The sequence below is a fragment of the Polyodon spathula genome, chromosome 6 (genome assembly GCF_017654505.1).
Source record: "Polyodon spathula isolate WHYD16114869_AA chromosome 6, ASM1765450v1, whole genome shotgun sequence".
Classification (NCBI taxonomy): Eukaryota; Metazoa; Chordata; class Actinopteri; order Acipenseriformes; family Polyodontidae; genus Polyodon; species Polyodon spathula.
Genome location: NC_054539.1, coordinates 7,426,945 through 7,443,620, shown reverse-complemented (window position 1 = coordinate 7,443,620; position 16,676 = coordinate 7,426,945). Strand labels below are relative to the sequence as shown.

Here is a 16,676-nt window from a genome sequence, read left to right as displayed (position 1 = left end):
TTATATAAAAAGGATATGACCTACTTAACAAGTGTGTCAGAATATAAAAGCCATGGTATACAAAATTAGAGCCATCAGTATAATGAAAAAGTAAATCATCATGCCCTGCATCAATGGTATGCACTTGTAAAAATGTAAGTTTGACAGATCGTCCAGATACCCACCCAGATTCTGATATTATCAATAGCAAGTTTTATCACAACTGTATAATCAGTTCTCTAGATAAAATTTAAACTATAGTGTGAAATATGTACATATGGTCCACTCTGTCACTGTATATTATACAATTATTAATGAATTTTGTATTGGAATATTGTCTCTCACCGTCTACTGTAATAGACAATCTAGATAAACAATAGCTATATTTAAAAAACGACCTATTGTTTCTGTTGAAATTCAGCTTCTTAATCCAAAGCAATTTATATCATCTCCCTCCTTTAAAAAAAGACGACCAAGGATAAAACCTCTCATTGTTCATCGAATTCTAAGTCAGTAAAGCAAATGCCTTATCCTTTCTTATCCCATTATTACATTGACATTTAAACCCTGTAAAGTGTAAGGAAATTGGTATAAACATGCACAACCTCTATCTGCAATTACTTCCCACCAAAGCAGTTCAGTAGTGGTCTCATATTTTGTTGCAACTTCTTGGAGTTATTGTCAGAGAATTCAAATTAAATCTACAGTTCAAAACATAACCACATGAAGCGACGAATCAGGTATGTTTCCGTAGGAGATCTTCCCTCAGAATTTCAATCATTTCATGTATCCTTTTTCCAGATATGGTATTACTGGTATGCTCCATTGCTCATTATGACTCTAGTAAAACCAAACATTATTACTGCCGTGTTACAGTGACAATAGGGAAATACAATTTAACTTGTCACTTGGGATTAAAAAAATAAATAAAACAGAGTGCGGATTGCATTTTTCAACAGTCACACCAAGTAGCTTAATCATTTTTACACCATATGCACATAGTGATAAACCAGTAAATTACAACTGGTAAGTTTCAGTTCAGCACATCAAATGAAAATGTGTGGATCAGCCCCAAATCAATAAAGTAAAACAGTCCATAATCAAACGGATGACCAATGCCAACTGTGCTGCTTGTACTAGTCTGGAATCAGGGATGAAGTTCAGGAAGATTATTTTTTCATATCGCACTCTCCCATCTGATTTACTTTATATTCCACCAACAGAAGTCATCATTCTGAGACATTACTTAAGCCATTAAAGTTATTTTTAACCTTGGTGTAACGCTCCACAATTCTCATAAAATCTTGCTTATCAAGCTTAGAACAGGACCTTCAGATATTACAGCTAAATCAGTAGAGAAATTACAGATAAGATGAAAAGTCTTTGACAAATCAGACATTAGAAAGAACACATCATTTGATATTGTACTCTACATGAATATCTATTATTCTGGCATGCTAGAAACCTTTTTAGTTCACACACACACACTCAATATTAGATTGTGCACCAACACAATAAAAATAATGCAGTAGGAACACAAGGTTGACAAAAATAAAAGGCCACTTGGTACTGTTTTACTTCAATTACACTGTAATGGGTCAGGCCTGGGAACACATTTCCCTAGGTGCTTGATTTAAGTATTATTTAAAACACATTTGCAGAATGCAGCTATTACTATCAGGCAGTGAAACACATGTTTAGACAGGGCTATACCTGACAGGCTGTCGGAGATTAGGTACATGGAAGACGACAGAAGAGACTTAAGCCATTAATTAAAATAAAGCAGTCTAAATAAATTGTTACCTTTTTCTGTTCGAAGACGCTTGAATGAGTCTGTTTTTGACAGACTGGGTTCAGAGATCACCTTGGAACCAAGCTTTACAGTCAAGTCTATTGATCGGTAACCCTGAGGGAGCTTGCGGTCGTACAGCAAAGTTAGCATCTGGGCAAGTGTCATCTCCACTGGCAGAGGCTGGCCTGAGGAACAACATCATCATGACCAGGTCACTTTCAGACAGCAAAATCAAATGAAAAGAATTTACTCAAACAGCACTTTATTTCCAATCAAGATGTTCAGGTTGACACAGTGAGGATGCAAACAATTTTTTTTTTTTTTTTTAAGAATCCTGATTACCTGCTTTTCAGTGTACACAGTACAGCTGAATGGAAAAAAAAATAAAGCTGTGATATTAGCTATTTATGCAGGATTGATGTGTAATTCATAAACAATTTTGGCAGCATGAAGTAAAAAAACAGGCTGTAGAATCAGTTAATGTCAGCCAGCCATCTGCTGCTGTAAATAAAATTGCTCCTTTTGTTGCTAGAATAGCATTAAGCTTGTGCATGGTTAGCTATTTGTATCTGTAACTCCTGCCGACCAGAACGCATAATAAAAAGTAACTAGTCACACACATCTTGTGTTAAACAAAAGAACCTGCCCTCTTAAATTTGAAGCAATGGCCAATGCTTCAGGCAACACAGAACAATCCGGCATCGTGCGCTAGCAATAGAGGCGAGGATGGAGAATATTCCCCAGATATTACAAGATGTTTGCAAGGTCCAAATTTGTTTTCTTACCATACTCAAGAATCTTTGAAAAATTGATGCACCTTGCACTTTGTAAACCTATAATAGTTTTATATTACTTTGATTTCAGGTTAAAGCATGGACTGGTCTGCTTTTCCCTGCAATCACACTTTGACGCTTACCTGGTAGCAGGTTATGATACAGGTGAAAGACTGGAACACCGATTGTTTTACCCGACGACTCCGCCCCAGCAGCAGAAGTAGTCAGTGTGTCAGTCATGACCCTTCCTCTTCTGGAGGGGGGGCGCGGGGGAGCGGATACTGCTCTCTTTGACTGAGACTTGAGACCTGTAAAACACAACCACTTAATACTTTAGGTGCAGATTTGCTTCTCTTTTTAGAAAGGCAACCGAGTAAGCAATTTTAATTAATTTGCTAAAATAATACCACAAGATAACAGTTATGGGTTCCAACAAATAATTTCTATCTTTCTTAAAAGAGCAAGTTGCGGGGTTCCGAAATAAATAGCGCTATACATTATTTTCATTGTTAACATCCTGGCAACGTTTTACACTTATAAAACTTTAAAGTCTGTTTCAAAGCTCTTTTCAAAATGGCCGCTCTAGTGTACTGGGGTTTGAGATCTGTCCTCTGAATGACTGCCGGAAGAGCGTAAAAACATAACAAATGCTCTGGGTTTTCTGTTCCGCACCACATCATGGATCGTTACTGCTGTGTTACCGGCCTGACAATGTGGTTAATAATTCTTACACTATCAGTGCAGTAGAGTGGACATTTTGAAAAGAGCTTTGAGACAGACTTTCAAGTTATAAGTGGAAAAAGTTGTAAGGATGTGAACAATGAATAGAAAAATTACAGATACGCTATTTAAACAATTTTAGGGAAGTGCAACACTTTTTCGGAACCCGCTACTTACTCTTTAAAGGCAAAGTGCAAATACTGCTACAATATGTATGGATCACTATATTACCTAACTGTACAATTCTACATTTCTTTTAGCATACTTTGCTTTATGTGGCTGCAGACAACTAGATGGGAAAAAAGGAACAGTTGAAAACTTGATTGTCACTTTTGGCATTTGTGCATCCAGAGATGGCTTTTACTTCCTTCTACTTGAAATATGCACTTAAAGGAGCATTCCATTTATTTATGAGTTTGTGTTTGAAGGATAAACATTTAAAAAAAAAATTAGGCTGCACAGAATAATAGCTGAAAGCAATCTGGTCTTTGATTATTTCATCCTTCAACATTTTGATGATTTTTGCTAGTAACGCCATCCTACCTGAAGCAACAACCACACTGTAATTGTCCTGAAATCCATTGTCTGCTTTCATCTTCTCCTTCTCCTCATGATTCTTCTTCTCCTTGTCTTCCTTTTGCTCGCTGATCAGCTTTGCTGTTATACTTGGAGTATCTAAAAGTTAGGAGTGCATGTTAGAAAGAAACTACACATGAATGATTAACAATCATGGGGATAGGGGTGTGTTCAGCTGTCCTAAACACTGGTCGGAACAAAACGCTGTCATCGCTGACCATTCAAAAAGGACCATTCAATTACAACTAACAGTTCATGTTAGCTTCTTGCAGAATATTTATTTCAGTAACAACAAACTTTGGGTAGTATTCACTTGTAATGGTGGTGGTATTAAGATACAACACAAGATAAAATGATCAAACCCCATTCTCTGCCTGGTCAGTTACGGGGCGTTAACACAGGACGTGGCGTGGTAGTGCCGCATGGCAAAAGCAATTGTTTTCAATGAAGGCGGTCACGCGAAGCGGCACCACAGAGCTGCAAGCACGAGATCAAATATTTTCAACTTTCGCGGTGCCGTGACGTAAACTACCAGCAACCAATCAGGGGAAAGTAGGAGGCTCCTTTGAGACGAAGAAAAAAAAATAAAATACAAAGCTTGTGGTTCTGATTTTCCTGAGTTGTATAACACAACATTAAGTAGGTTTAAAATCTGCCTTCATCAAACCAGACCTCCTGTATCAGCCGATGATATTCACCGTAACTTTCTTTTCTTGAGGATGTGATGGACCCACAGCAATCTTACTTTTTTCTTTCTTTCTCTGGTAGGGCAATCGCAATTATGTCACACCCCCAAAAGTTTGAGATGATGGGATGGCAGTAGTTGCATTTTTTAAATCACATGTATAATGCTCACTAATATCAACGCATAATGATGCCATTAACTCCTAACCCAGCTAACCAGACAAAACTCAAAGAAAGAAAATATCTCAATTTTTAAAAGCCACTTGTTTTTATTTTAAACACAATTGCCTGATATTTGGGGTAACTGTGGGGGAGATTATGATGGTGTGTGTGGGGAGTTAAAAACAGTTTTCCCTTCCCGCTGTCATTTAATGTTTGTTGCTAGTACATGCAGCCGTGACGTAACAGACCGCCCACTGACTTTCCCCTGCCACGCTCGGTGTGAACAGTGGTCTGCAGCGACTGCAGAGTGACGAGCAAGGAGGCGGCATGCGCGCCGCGTCCGGTGTGAACGGCCCTTTATGGTGCCATTTTGATCTTTCAGTTTCAGGAGGGAAGGGTTAAACACCTCACCATGTTCTCCAAGGACCTGCAAAGAGAGCCATTCATCAACAAAACAGACTTCTTGGCGATATCACTGTACACACTAGTTGCTAAATCCATCACTTCCATGCACTTGCAGTACAAACCATTTCCTTTACAAACGAATTGACCTTGACTTTTAGATAACGTCTCAAATATATTTTTTACACTGAGCTGTCATCACTCTGCTACTTGTACGATCATTATATTATGCTAGATTTCAGTTTATACAGATTGATATGCTTCCCCTATATAAAAAGGATTGAAATGTATAACAAATTTTGTTAAAGCAATGAGTATACACAATGAGTATTTTATAAATAAATAGGACCACAAGAACTTATGACCCTGAAGAAACAATCTTGCCTCATTTAATCTTGTCATCAGCAACTCTTACTGGCAACACACAAATGCGTTTAGATCAACAGTGTCAGAATGCAGATAACAAGTGGTGCTTCTTAAAGCACAAATGGGTTCTCTCTATTGCCACAGGGTGTATTTATCAAAAGGAGAGCATTATTTTCCAGTAAACACTCATTTTAGGTGGCAAACTGCATTGCAATTGAACCGTTTGACCCATCTACTGTAATCTTTACTTAAACTTTCCAGACAAAAAGTACCTGACTTGTAACTTAATTGCATTCCACACAAAACGTTATAATACTACAATTACACACACAAAAAAATGGGGGCGGTGTTGTTACTTGAGTAACAATTGCTATGCCAACTTCAATACAATATAATGTGAACCTATGCTATTACACTCCTAAAACATAAAAGGGTTTGATGTATAGATCAACATAATCTATATATTTTTTATGTTTAAAAAAATTGTTAATGGAGTTGCTGCACATCTTGCAGCATTTGACTGCATCATTAAATGTAGTTTCTGTCACTGCTGAACACATAAATAAGTGTCCCTCTAGTCTTCTGAATGATTACATATAAAATTGTTGCTGGGACTCATCTGGTGCCTGACCAGTTGTGGGCTGCTGAAATGCTGCAAGTCAAACTACTGTAGGCCTGTCCTATTTTCCTCCCAAATCCCTCTGGAGAGAAGGCATCCCCAGCCAAGATTAGCAACTCAGCAGTGCTTTTACAAGGTAAGAGATTGGGGATCTATATTATTTACAATTTGAAAGGGTCACAGAGACTTCCTTTACTGAGAAATTTTAAATGAAATTTTGTAAAATATTATGCCCCACAATCAGTCATGCTCAAACTCTAGCAATAAGCATGTAATTGCAAATTTGAAGCCCACTCTCTGCCCTTAAAAGTATTAAATCAGGTAATTGCTTTGTTTAACTAACAGGGGTGGGTAGCTGTAAACAAATTAGCTGTTTTATTTCTACTATATTACAGGAATTGCACACTATTTGATAATAACTAGTAAAACACTGCATTAAAAGGCAAATATGCAATATTATCTGTAATCCCTGAACACAATTGAATGATAGTTTTTATATACTGTATGACGTTGTAATCAGATACTATTGAATGTTAGTTTGTTATACTTATGTACAATAAGATTGAATGTAAGAACGCAAAAGCATTAGTCACACACGCTATGGTAAACTTGACAGCCATCTAGGTTGCAGCATGAGCCCAGACTGAGGAGAGCCAAGCTCTGTAAGATTTTAACCAATCAGAGAGTTTTGATAAGGATGCCTTACTTTCTATAGGTTGCCAGCTACAGGGCCTAGAGATGGAACAAGGGCTATTTAACCCAGGGAAATGTGAATGAGAAGTTGTACAGAGCTCAGTGCCTGGCGTCAGACCCAGGGATCCTTTTGATTCCTGTATTGAAGATTGTTATTTTGTGTACCTTTTACTATTTGAATAAAGCATTTTAAAAACCAAACCAGACAAAGAGCTTTCCATTAAACACAAGAGTGCAAAGCAGAGTACCAGAATCCAGCGATTCCCGAGTCAGACACGAACAGGCGGAGACTCAGCAGCAGCGAATCCAGCGTGGAAGCAGAGTGAGCAGCCAGCGATTCCAGAGTCAGAGACGGAACAGGCAGAGACTCAGCAGCAGCGAATCCAGCGTGGAAGCAGAGTGAGCAGCCAGCGATTCCCGAGTCAGAGACTGAACAGGCAGAGACTCAGCAGCAGCAGCGAATCCAGCGTGGAAGCAGAGTGAGCAGCCAGCGATTCCCGAGTCAGAGACTGAACAGGCAGAGACTCAGCAGCAGCGAATCCAGCGTGGAAGCAGAGTGAGCAGCCAGCGATTCCCGAGTCAGAGACTGAACAGGCGGAGACTCAGCAGCAGCGAATCCAGCGTGGAAGCAGAGTGAGCAGCCAGAGATTCCCGAGTCAGAGACTGAACAGGCAGAGACTCAGCAGAAGCAGATCCAGCGTGGAAGCAGAGTGAGCAGCCAGCGATTCCAGAGTCAGAGACGGAACAGGCAGAGACTCAGCAGCAGCGAATCCAGCGTGGAAGCAGAGTGAGCAGCCAGCGATTCCCGAGTCAGAGACTGAACAGGCAGAGACTCAGCAGCAGCGAATCCAGCGTGGAAGCAGAGTGAGCAGCCAGCGATTCCCGAGTCAGAGACTGAACAGGCAGAGACTCAGCAGCAGCGAATCCAGCGTGGAAGCAGAGTGAGCAGCCAGCGATTCCCGAGTCAGAGACTGAACAGGCGGAGACTCAGCAGCAGCGAATCCAGCGTGGAAGCAGAGTGAGCAGCCAGAGATTCCCGAGTCAGAGACTGAACAGGCAGAGACTCAGCAGAAGCAGATCCAGCGTGGAAGCAGAGTGAGCAGCCAGCGATTCCAGAGTCAGAGACGGAACAGGCAGAGACTCAGCAGCAGCGAATCCAGCGTGGAAGCAGAGTGAGCAGCCAGAGATTCCCGAGTCAGAGACTGAACAGGCAGAGACTCAGCAGCAGCGAATCCAGCGTGGAAGCAGAGTGAGCAGCCAGCGATTCCCGAGTCAGAGACTGAACAGGCAGAGACTCAGCAGCAGCGGATCCAGCGTGGAAGCAGAGTGAGCAGCCAGCGATTCCCGAGTCAGAGACTGAACAGGCAGAGACTCAGCAGCAGCAGATCCAGCGTGGAAGCAGAGTGAGCAGCCAGCGATTCCCGAGTCAGAGACTGAACAGGCAGAGACTCAGCAGCAGCGAATCCAGCGTGGAAGCAGAGTGAGCAGCCAGCGATTCCCGAGTCAGAGACGGAACAGGCAGAGACTCAGCAGCAGCGAATCCAGCGTGGAAGCAGAGTGAGCAGCCAGCGATTCCCGAGTCAGAGACTGAACAGGCAGAGACTCAGCAGCAGCGAATCCAGCGTGGAAGCAGAGTGAGCAGCCAGCGATTCCCGAGTCAGAGACTGAACAGGCAGAGACTCAGCAGCAGCGAATCCAGCGTGGAAGCAGAGTGAGCAGCCAGCGATTCCCGAGTCAGAGACTGAACAGGCAGAGACTCAGCAGCAGCGAATCCAGCGTGGAAGCAGAGTGAGCAGCCAGCGATTCCCGAGTCAGAGACGGAACAGGCAGAGACTCAGCAGCAGCGAATCCAGCGTGGAAGCAGAGTGAGCAGCCAGCGATTCCCGAGTCAGAGACTGAACAGGCAGAGACTCAGCAGCAGCGGATCCAGCGTGGAAGCAGAGTGAGCAGCCAGCGATTCCCGAGTCAGAGACTGAACAGGCAGAGACTCAGCAGCAGCGGATCCAGCGTGGAAGCAGAGTGAGCAGCCAGCGATTCCCGAGTCAGAGACTGAACAGGCAGAGACTCAGCAGCAGCGGATCCAGCGTGGAAGCAGAGTGAGAAGCCAGCGATTCGACTTATCGGCAGCAGATCCAGTGTGTGAGCGGTGAGGTAGCAATTCATGAGTCAAACGGAACGGCGTTGGTGCGGTTCTCATTAGCAATACAACACAACACAATAAGCAGCAGATCCAGCGTGTGAGCAGTGAGGCAGCAATTCACGAGTCAGAGACAGAATGGTGACAGATCCTCATTTGGCTAGGGAACTTAGTAGTTAATATTAATACAGAACACAGATATAGGATGCAGCTCCAGTTTCTGGTGACCGTAGAGTCAAGGTTTTTCAGTCAACCTGAATTAAGCAGAGCATCCATCAGAATCTCTGAGACAGCAATATTTTATGAACCGACAACAGAATATGGTCTGGGCTATCCACATATATGGAGTACTGCATTGGTGTGTTACAGTTCAGTTGACATGTTGTACGTGGCATTTACTTACCAGACACTCTGTCAAGGACCTCAGCTAAGGTAGTAGAGATAGGGAGGTGAAGAGTACGGAATTTATGCCCAGCTCCATACACTGGATGTTGAATCACATGGCTAGTGGCATTAATCCTTCCTTTGTATAACTGGAAAAAAAAAAAAAAAATTCTTTAACAAGATCATATTTTCATTATAGTGAGAGGACAATCAAAATGAACAATAAACTGCTGGAGTAAGTTAATGAGGTGATATTGTGAATACAAGTAGAATTCCATGTACCTGTTTGTCTCATGTATGCAGTATTCTGCCTTTGCTTTATCCAATTTGTTAAAGAATTAAAACGCAGTACAAAAGGCTAAAATCCCGTATTGAAGCTAAACTTTTATTCAAAATCAATCTGACATGAATCGTTAAAAAGTGCACCAAATCTTAATCCAACATGCAAGAATCCCAAACTGAGCTTTTATTCCAAATCAATCCGACACGAAAAAGTACAGATCCTGAAATTTCTCTTTTTTTTTTTTTTTTTAAATCAAATTTAGCTTTGCTGCATGGTTGCTGAACAGGCCAAAGAGTGCTTTTTGACAATCTATATTCACGACAGAGCTATGCCTACGTTACTCCTTTTTTCAAATAATCAATATTAGTCTCCAGCTTTGTTGCAACATAAAATGACTTTTGTTTCAGAGACAGTTACACAGCACACAGTTTTTATTAAGACAAGAGTTGACATCACTGCGGAGGTGGCATCCCGTGTGCACAGACTGGGATGTTGACAGGGTGTTTATTTTTATTTCAGGGCCAGGTTCGTAACAATGAAGGGCGTTATAGCGAGGGTGTACTGTATATAACCTAAAATATAAAACTAAAAATAATAATGCAAAGAATTAGTTTCTATGTTAATTTGATGGGCTGATTTGCCTTTACATTTCAGCAGCAACACATGGAGAACATTTTTTTGTCAGCTGGATCTTAAAAACACATTGTTTTATTTGCAGTGGAAAAGCCCATACATGTGTTGAAATAAGAAAGAAAAAACTAACCTTGACATTAAAACTATCAGATGTATTAGGAGTATGACGCCACCTAGTGGGCACAATTTTACATAACCAGGCAGACATTTCTACAAACTAAATACCATTTAAAATGCCACTTCCCTTCCCTTCCTGCACAATAAAAAGAGATTCTTGGAAACGGAATGTGGTTCCAAATGTTCCCAATTGTTTTTACTCCACTTCACAACTGTTTTTCTGCAGAGTAACCCATACAACCTAATGTTACATTAGTGCTAAATTGGTGTCTGTGGAACCAGTCAATAGTGATGCAGTAAATGTGAGACTTCTAGTTCAAGGATACTTGCTGGGATTAACCTGTAATTCCACTAAGTAGTCAGTTACTGAGATACAGTAAGTACTACTAACCGGACAGGGAGACTGCAAGAACACAGTGACCTTCTCATCCTCCAGCATTAGTTGCAAGAAGAGCCTTCGGATAAACCCAGATATATTCCCAGACGTGGGCATGTTTCCTCGCTGGGGTGCTGCCTGGAACAGCTCGCAAAGCACCTGTGAGAAAACAGAAGGATTACAACTTGGCTACCCTAATTTGTACAAACCCCCCCCCCCCCCAGAAAACACTACTTTTGAAATCAATAGTATAAACTAACTAGGAATGTACCTTAGACCTTTAACGGTACAATGGGCTTCCCCTTGTATTTCTGCGAGTACTGCCATTCAATCAAGAGCAAATAGTGTAGAATTTTGTGGTGGTTTTCAGGGATGCAAAACAGACTCCCATTGCACAGCAGTTTGATACATTCCTGGTTATATTATGAGTTTTAGAAGACATACTTCAGTGTGTTGACTATACACTGTGGCTAATAAAGCATACAGCAAAACCTGGAATATGTGAAACTGCTATGCAAGGAGGATTTATGTCCATTGGGGGCCAGATTAAACATTTTATTTGGTTCTCAATGCCTCAGTACCTTCTAGATGTAAAACTGGGTACAAGCAGGGCCCCACTGGAAACAAGATACCAGCATCTTGGTTAGTCTACCCTACTTAACAATAGTTTATTTTCAAAAGTTTTTAACTATCCCTCCTGGGAGAAAAACTTAACTCTACTAACCTGAGCCATCAACCTTTGGTTACAAGGATGGCAAGAGATGCACTGTAAGAAGAATGCCACTGTTGCATTTTCAGTAGCTGTTCTTTGCTGGGTGGTCAGACCGTTCCCACTTGTCAAAGATGTCAGAGAATATCTGGAGCCTGAGGGTTGGGCGCTGGCCTGATGGCCTCCTGTGCTGGCACTGGAGTGGCAGAGTAGGAACAGAAGTGCTGTCCACAGGGGGTTTACCTCTGGCCCACCTAGCCAGTCTTTCATTGCGTGGCTGTTCCCAACATCAGTCAGGAACCGGAGAACTGGAGCCACTAAGTCCGCTGTCAGGGGCACTTTGTTAGCTGGATGGTGCCTCCTGTTTCTATCTGCAGGAACCTCCATAAAAGGCACTGAGAAATCTGAATTGGACAGGAGGCTGAAACAGAAGCTGGCCAAGCTTTTGACAAGCAAAGAGGGCAGACCAGAGTCTAACAACTGCTTTATAGCTTCCGGGGACTGGGAGGCAGCTGCTAGGGTGGCCAGGTGGGATTCAGTGAGTGTGATGGGGGCCTGTGCATTCTTGGAGTCATCTGTCAGACCAGCACTCAGATCCTGCTTCTTACTGTCATCAGTCATGGAGAGGCGGTGCTGGTTCTGCACAGGCGGGGGTGTGATGCCCATCCAGGCCATTAACAAGGAGTAGTAGTTGGGATGGATGTGGCACATGGAGCACAGCAAGCTGTCCACAGCTTTCTTCAGCACCATGTTGCATGGGAGGGACATGGACCAGTTGTATAACAACCTGCAAGAGAGAAGGGATTTTCAGAAAAGTGTCACCTCATGGTGAAGTATTTGCAAACCACTATTGCAACTGGTGCTTTCATGGAGGTCAAGAACTGAGATGAGCTGTTCTCTATTGTTCTAGGGCAGGGTTGAGGAACTTCAGCAGAGATCCACTATAACCATCACAAATAATAATTAAAAAAAAAAACCTTATTAAAATAATCTAAGCATTTCTAGGTTGAAAGCAAAATTAGTTTGTTACACCATAACACTCACTCAAATAGCTCCCTGTTGAGTAGAATCGGAAGGTCATAATCCACAGGCAGCTCATAGCTGTGCCACAGAATTGCAGCTACACAGTGCAAATGGGAAGGTGAAGGCATGAGAAGTCCATATTCCCTGGGCGAGTTGTTGGGACTGACATAACTAATGTGGCCACCTCTTTTCAGGGCAGCCACTCTTGATGAATCGTGCACCCACTGAAGCAAAGCCTGAATTCTATGGGAGACATAGATGACATTAGTCAAATAAATTCCTGCTAATATAACAAGAATATACACTGAACAAAAATATAAACGCAACATGTAAAGTGTTGATCCCATGTTTCATGAGCTGAAAAAAAAGATCCCAGAAATTTTCCATACGCACAAAAAGTTTATTTCTCTCAAATTTTGTGCACAAATTTATTTACATCCCTGTTAGTGAGCATTTCTCCTTTGCCAAGATAATCCATCTACCTGACAGGTGTGGCATATCAAGAAGCTGATTAAACAGCATGATCATTACACGGGTGCACCTTGTGCTGGGGACAATAAAAGGCCACTCTAAAATGTGCAGTTTTGTCACACAACACAATGCCACAGATGGCTCAAGTTTTGAGGGAGCATGCAATTGGCATGCTGACCTCAGGAATGTCCACCAGAGCTGTTGCCAGAGAATTGAATGTTCATTTCTCTACCATAAGCCGCCTCCAACGTCGTTTTATAGAATTTGGCAGTACGTCCAACCGGCCTCACAACGGCAGACCACGTGTAACCACACCAGCCCAGGACCTCCACATCTGGCTTCTTCATCTGCGGGATCATCTGAGACCAGCCACTCAGACTGCTGATGAAACTGTGGCTTTGCACAACCAAAGAATTTATGCACAAACTGTCAGAAACCGTCTCAGGAAAGCTCATCTTCGTGCTCGTCGTCCTCACCAGGGTCTTGACCTGACTGCAGTTCGGCGTTGTAACCAACTTCAGTGGGCAAATGCTCACCTTCGATGGCCACTGGCAAGCTGGAGAAGTGTGCTCTTCACGGATGAATCCCGGTTTCAACTGTACTGGGCAGATGGCAGACAGCGTGTATGGCGTCGTGTGGGCGAGCGGTTTGCTGATGTAAACATTGTGAACAGAGTGCCCCATGGGGGCAGTGGGGTCATAGTATTGGCAGGCATAAGCTACGGACAACGAACACAATTGCATTTTATCAATGGCAATTTGAATGCACAGAGATACCGTGAAGAGATCTTGAGGCCCATTGTCGTGCCATTCATCCGCCACCATCACCTCATGTTTCAGCATGATAATGCACGGCCCCATGTTGCAAGGACCTGTACGCTGTAAGCTGAAAATGTCCCAGTTTCTCCATGGCCTGCATACTCACTAGACATGTCACCCACTGAGCATGGTTGGGATGTTCTGGATCGACGTGTATGACAGCGTGTTCCAGTTCCCGCCAATATCCAGCAACTTCGCACAGCCAATGAAGTGGAGTGGGACAACATTCCACAGGCCACAATCAACAGCCTGATCAACTCTACGCAAAGGGGATGTGTCTTGCTGCATGAGGCAAATGGTGGTCACACCAGATACTGACTGGTTCTCTGGTCCACCCTACCTTTTTTTAAGGTATTTGACTAACAGATGCATATCTGTATTCCCAATCAAGTGAAATCAAGTGAAATCCATAGATTAGGTCCTAATGAATTTATTTCAATTGACTGATTTCCTTATATGAACTGTAACTCAGTAAAATTTTTGAAATTGTTGCATGTTGCGTTTATATTTTCGTTCAGTGCAGCTTATAACCAACTGCAACTTTTGCACATTAATTCCTATGTATTGATCAAACTTTAGATCAACTGCTTAATTACTGCATATTGTGAGACTGGCCTGACATACCTTTTTAAATACAGAAAATGATAATGTTTTCAGTGGGAAAAGTAATAAGGTGTTTACATTACAATCAAAAACACTATTTGGAAACAGCAAGATAGAAACCATCCTTAAAATCATAAGCTCTGTAGTGCTTGATTTCTAGGAGACAAGACTATACCTGTCCTTGGTACCAGGATCCTGAGTTGTTCCCAGCTGGTAGAGGATATCAATTGTAGAGTCAGAGGAAAGGCCATTTAGTCTTCCAAAGAGCAAGGGACTGTTTAAGTCTAGGAAAAAAGGGGAGGGGTGTGAATTAATAAAGTGATTATGTCCAAATCACGTCTTTTTGTAATTGAGATTCTATTTAGTTGAGAATGAATGTATATATCAGTGGATAGCATAATACTTCACAGAAATTGGTTGTAAACAGCAGTATTTTATTAAACAGATATTGAAATTACAAATATATAACAGACAGATTGTTTAAGAGCATTATAATAAAACTACCAGTAATCTTAATACATATAAGAAAATAAACTTCTTTAAAGTTTTAGAGAATCAAGAATCAAAATAGTAGACAACTACATTATGCATAGATAAACAAAAGTGTTTAAAATGCTCTTGTTCACAGTCAGTAATGCACAACGGTACCTGCAGGGTCTGTGACAGATGCAGCACAGTTCCTCAGAAGAATGTCAATCAGTTTGAGCCCTATGCGTGTGGACTGGAGCCCGATCTTCACCAGCACAGCCTCAATGTTGGGTGAGTGCATCCCGCAGTATGGTGACATGAGCAAAGCTGCACATGTCTGCAGGAGATTGGCAGTGGGGGCTGCTGCACTGGCCATCACAGACTCCAGGTCACCAACGTGAGTCAGGCAGTGGTGGAGAAGCCTCAGCCAGCCAATACTGAAATACAAGGTAACAAGGAAGGAGACCACAGAGGAAAGTTGATGTATCTTTGTGCTGCTCCTATTGTAAATTGTATGTTTACTGCTTTTACAACTAGGTTACATTTATAAATCTGATAAATCACCATTACTATAAATGATTGTTACGTTTATGTTAGCAATTGACAACGTTTGGCTAAACATGAAGCAAACTGAGCCAGGTACCTGGTTTTGGAGACCTGGTCCTCCGAGGGCAGAAAGGGGTTGTTGACGGTGGCGGACGAGGTGTTACCAAAGGCAGTGAGGCCCAGCAGTTTGATCTGGGACAGCCCCAGGGTACTGGCGTCCCGCGGCCGGTGCAGGCGCAGGCACACTGCCGACGCCACCTCTGCCTTCACCAGCTGGATCTTGATATAGGTGAGGCCACTGGTAATCACCGGCGTCGACAGGGGCAGCATGTTCACTCCGTCTGCACTGATTTCCACCGACACAGACGAGGGACAGGCTGCAACAGGAACGTAGTTAGAATGAAACCCTGCACAATTACACACATTGCACCCTATACTTACAATATTTTGCAGCACTGACTGTACATTCTTTTCTTTCTATCTCAAAGTGACCTTTACCAACCTCTCAGCTACACCTGCCTAAATATTTCACTCCATCGTAAAAAAGCTTTAGTACAAAAGGGATGCCACAATTATCCAGAAACAAACAGTCCACCGGTTTAAAAACAATTATCACTACTATGGAAAAGTTCATACAGGTTAAAATAATATCTTAAGGTCTTCTTTGTTTGAAGTCATACAGTACAAATCGGCCTTCTGATTTTCAGTTTTAACTGATAAAAACCAATAAACCTGTGTCCATAAAGATTTAGTTGTGGAAGACAGCAAAGGAAAGAAGGTTCAACTTAAGTGGGCAAGTACTGTTTAGTTACTACTATACCTATTTTGAAAAAAGCCCCAAACATTTTAGAAAGTAACCGAAAACAATAATTTCGAACAGTATATAGAAAGTGAAAAAAACGACTTACTTAAAACTGGAAATAGCTAAAATGAAATTAATAAAAACAGAAGCCCAAGTATAAAAGTAAGTTGGTGGAATGAAACTGGAAGAAACTTGCATTATTACAAGTGTGGCAGACTACAGCAGCACTTACTAGCCAGAGATGCAAGATGAGGCTGGATGTGTATCTCCTTAAGCAGCACGGCCGCAGGGAGGTGGATGGTAAGGTCGCACCAAGCCTCTTCAGGCAGGAAGATGTAGGACCAGGCTGCTGAGCGCGCCCTGCGATGAGGCGGAGTGGCCTGTAACAGCACCTCCGCCGGCTGGGCTGTGGGACTGCTAGAGGTGATGGTACCTGCAAGAGCAGAACAGATGACTTCAAGCATTGTGAACAGAAGTCAGGGCAAACTAAACTAACTAAACTGTAACTAAACCAACAAAGAATTTGGTGGGCATTTAAAC

General features: G+C 42.2%; 1 protein-coding gene across 7 annotated transcripts in view; it reads right to left on the bottom strand.

The window, feature by feature from the left end:
- LOC121316749 (baculoviral IAP repeat-containing protein 6-like) overlaps window positions 1-16,676 on the bottom strand; it is a 123,594-nt gene that overhangs the window by 52,220 nt on the left and 54,698 nt on the right. For all 7 annotated transcript variants that reach the window (XR_005950444.1, XM_041251891.1, XM_041251895.1 and 4 more), the window contains exons 50-60: window positions 16,369-16,569; window positions 15,432-15,711; window positions 14,969-15,225; window positions 14,496-14,604; window positions 12,450-12,671; window positions 11,421-12,192; window positions 10,712-10,855; window positions 9,307-9,436; window positions 3,808-3,939; window positions 2,688-2,852; window positions 1,783-1,956 (exon numbers count right to left, since the gene is read on the bottom strand). Coding sequence is in view for 6 of the 7 variants with exons in the window: in XM_041251891.1 (XP_041107825.1) it covers window positions 1,783-1,956; window positions 2,688-2,852; window positions 3,808-3,939; window positions 9,307-9,436; window positions 10,712-10,855; window positions 11,421-12,192; window positions 12,450-12,671; window positions 14,496-14,604; window positions 14,969-15,225; window positions 15,432-15,711; window positions 16,369-16,569 (2,586 nt within the window). In the remaining variant the exon portion in view is untranslated. The remainder of the gene's footprint in view (window positions 1-1,782; window positions 1,957-2,687; window positions 2,853-3,807; window positions 3,940-9,306; window positions 9,437-10,711; window positions 10,856-11,420; window positions 12,193-12,449; window positions 12,672-14,495; window positions 14,605-14,968; window positions 15,226-15,431; window positions 15,712-16,368; window positions 16,570-16,676) is intronic.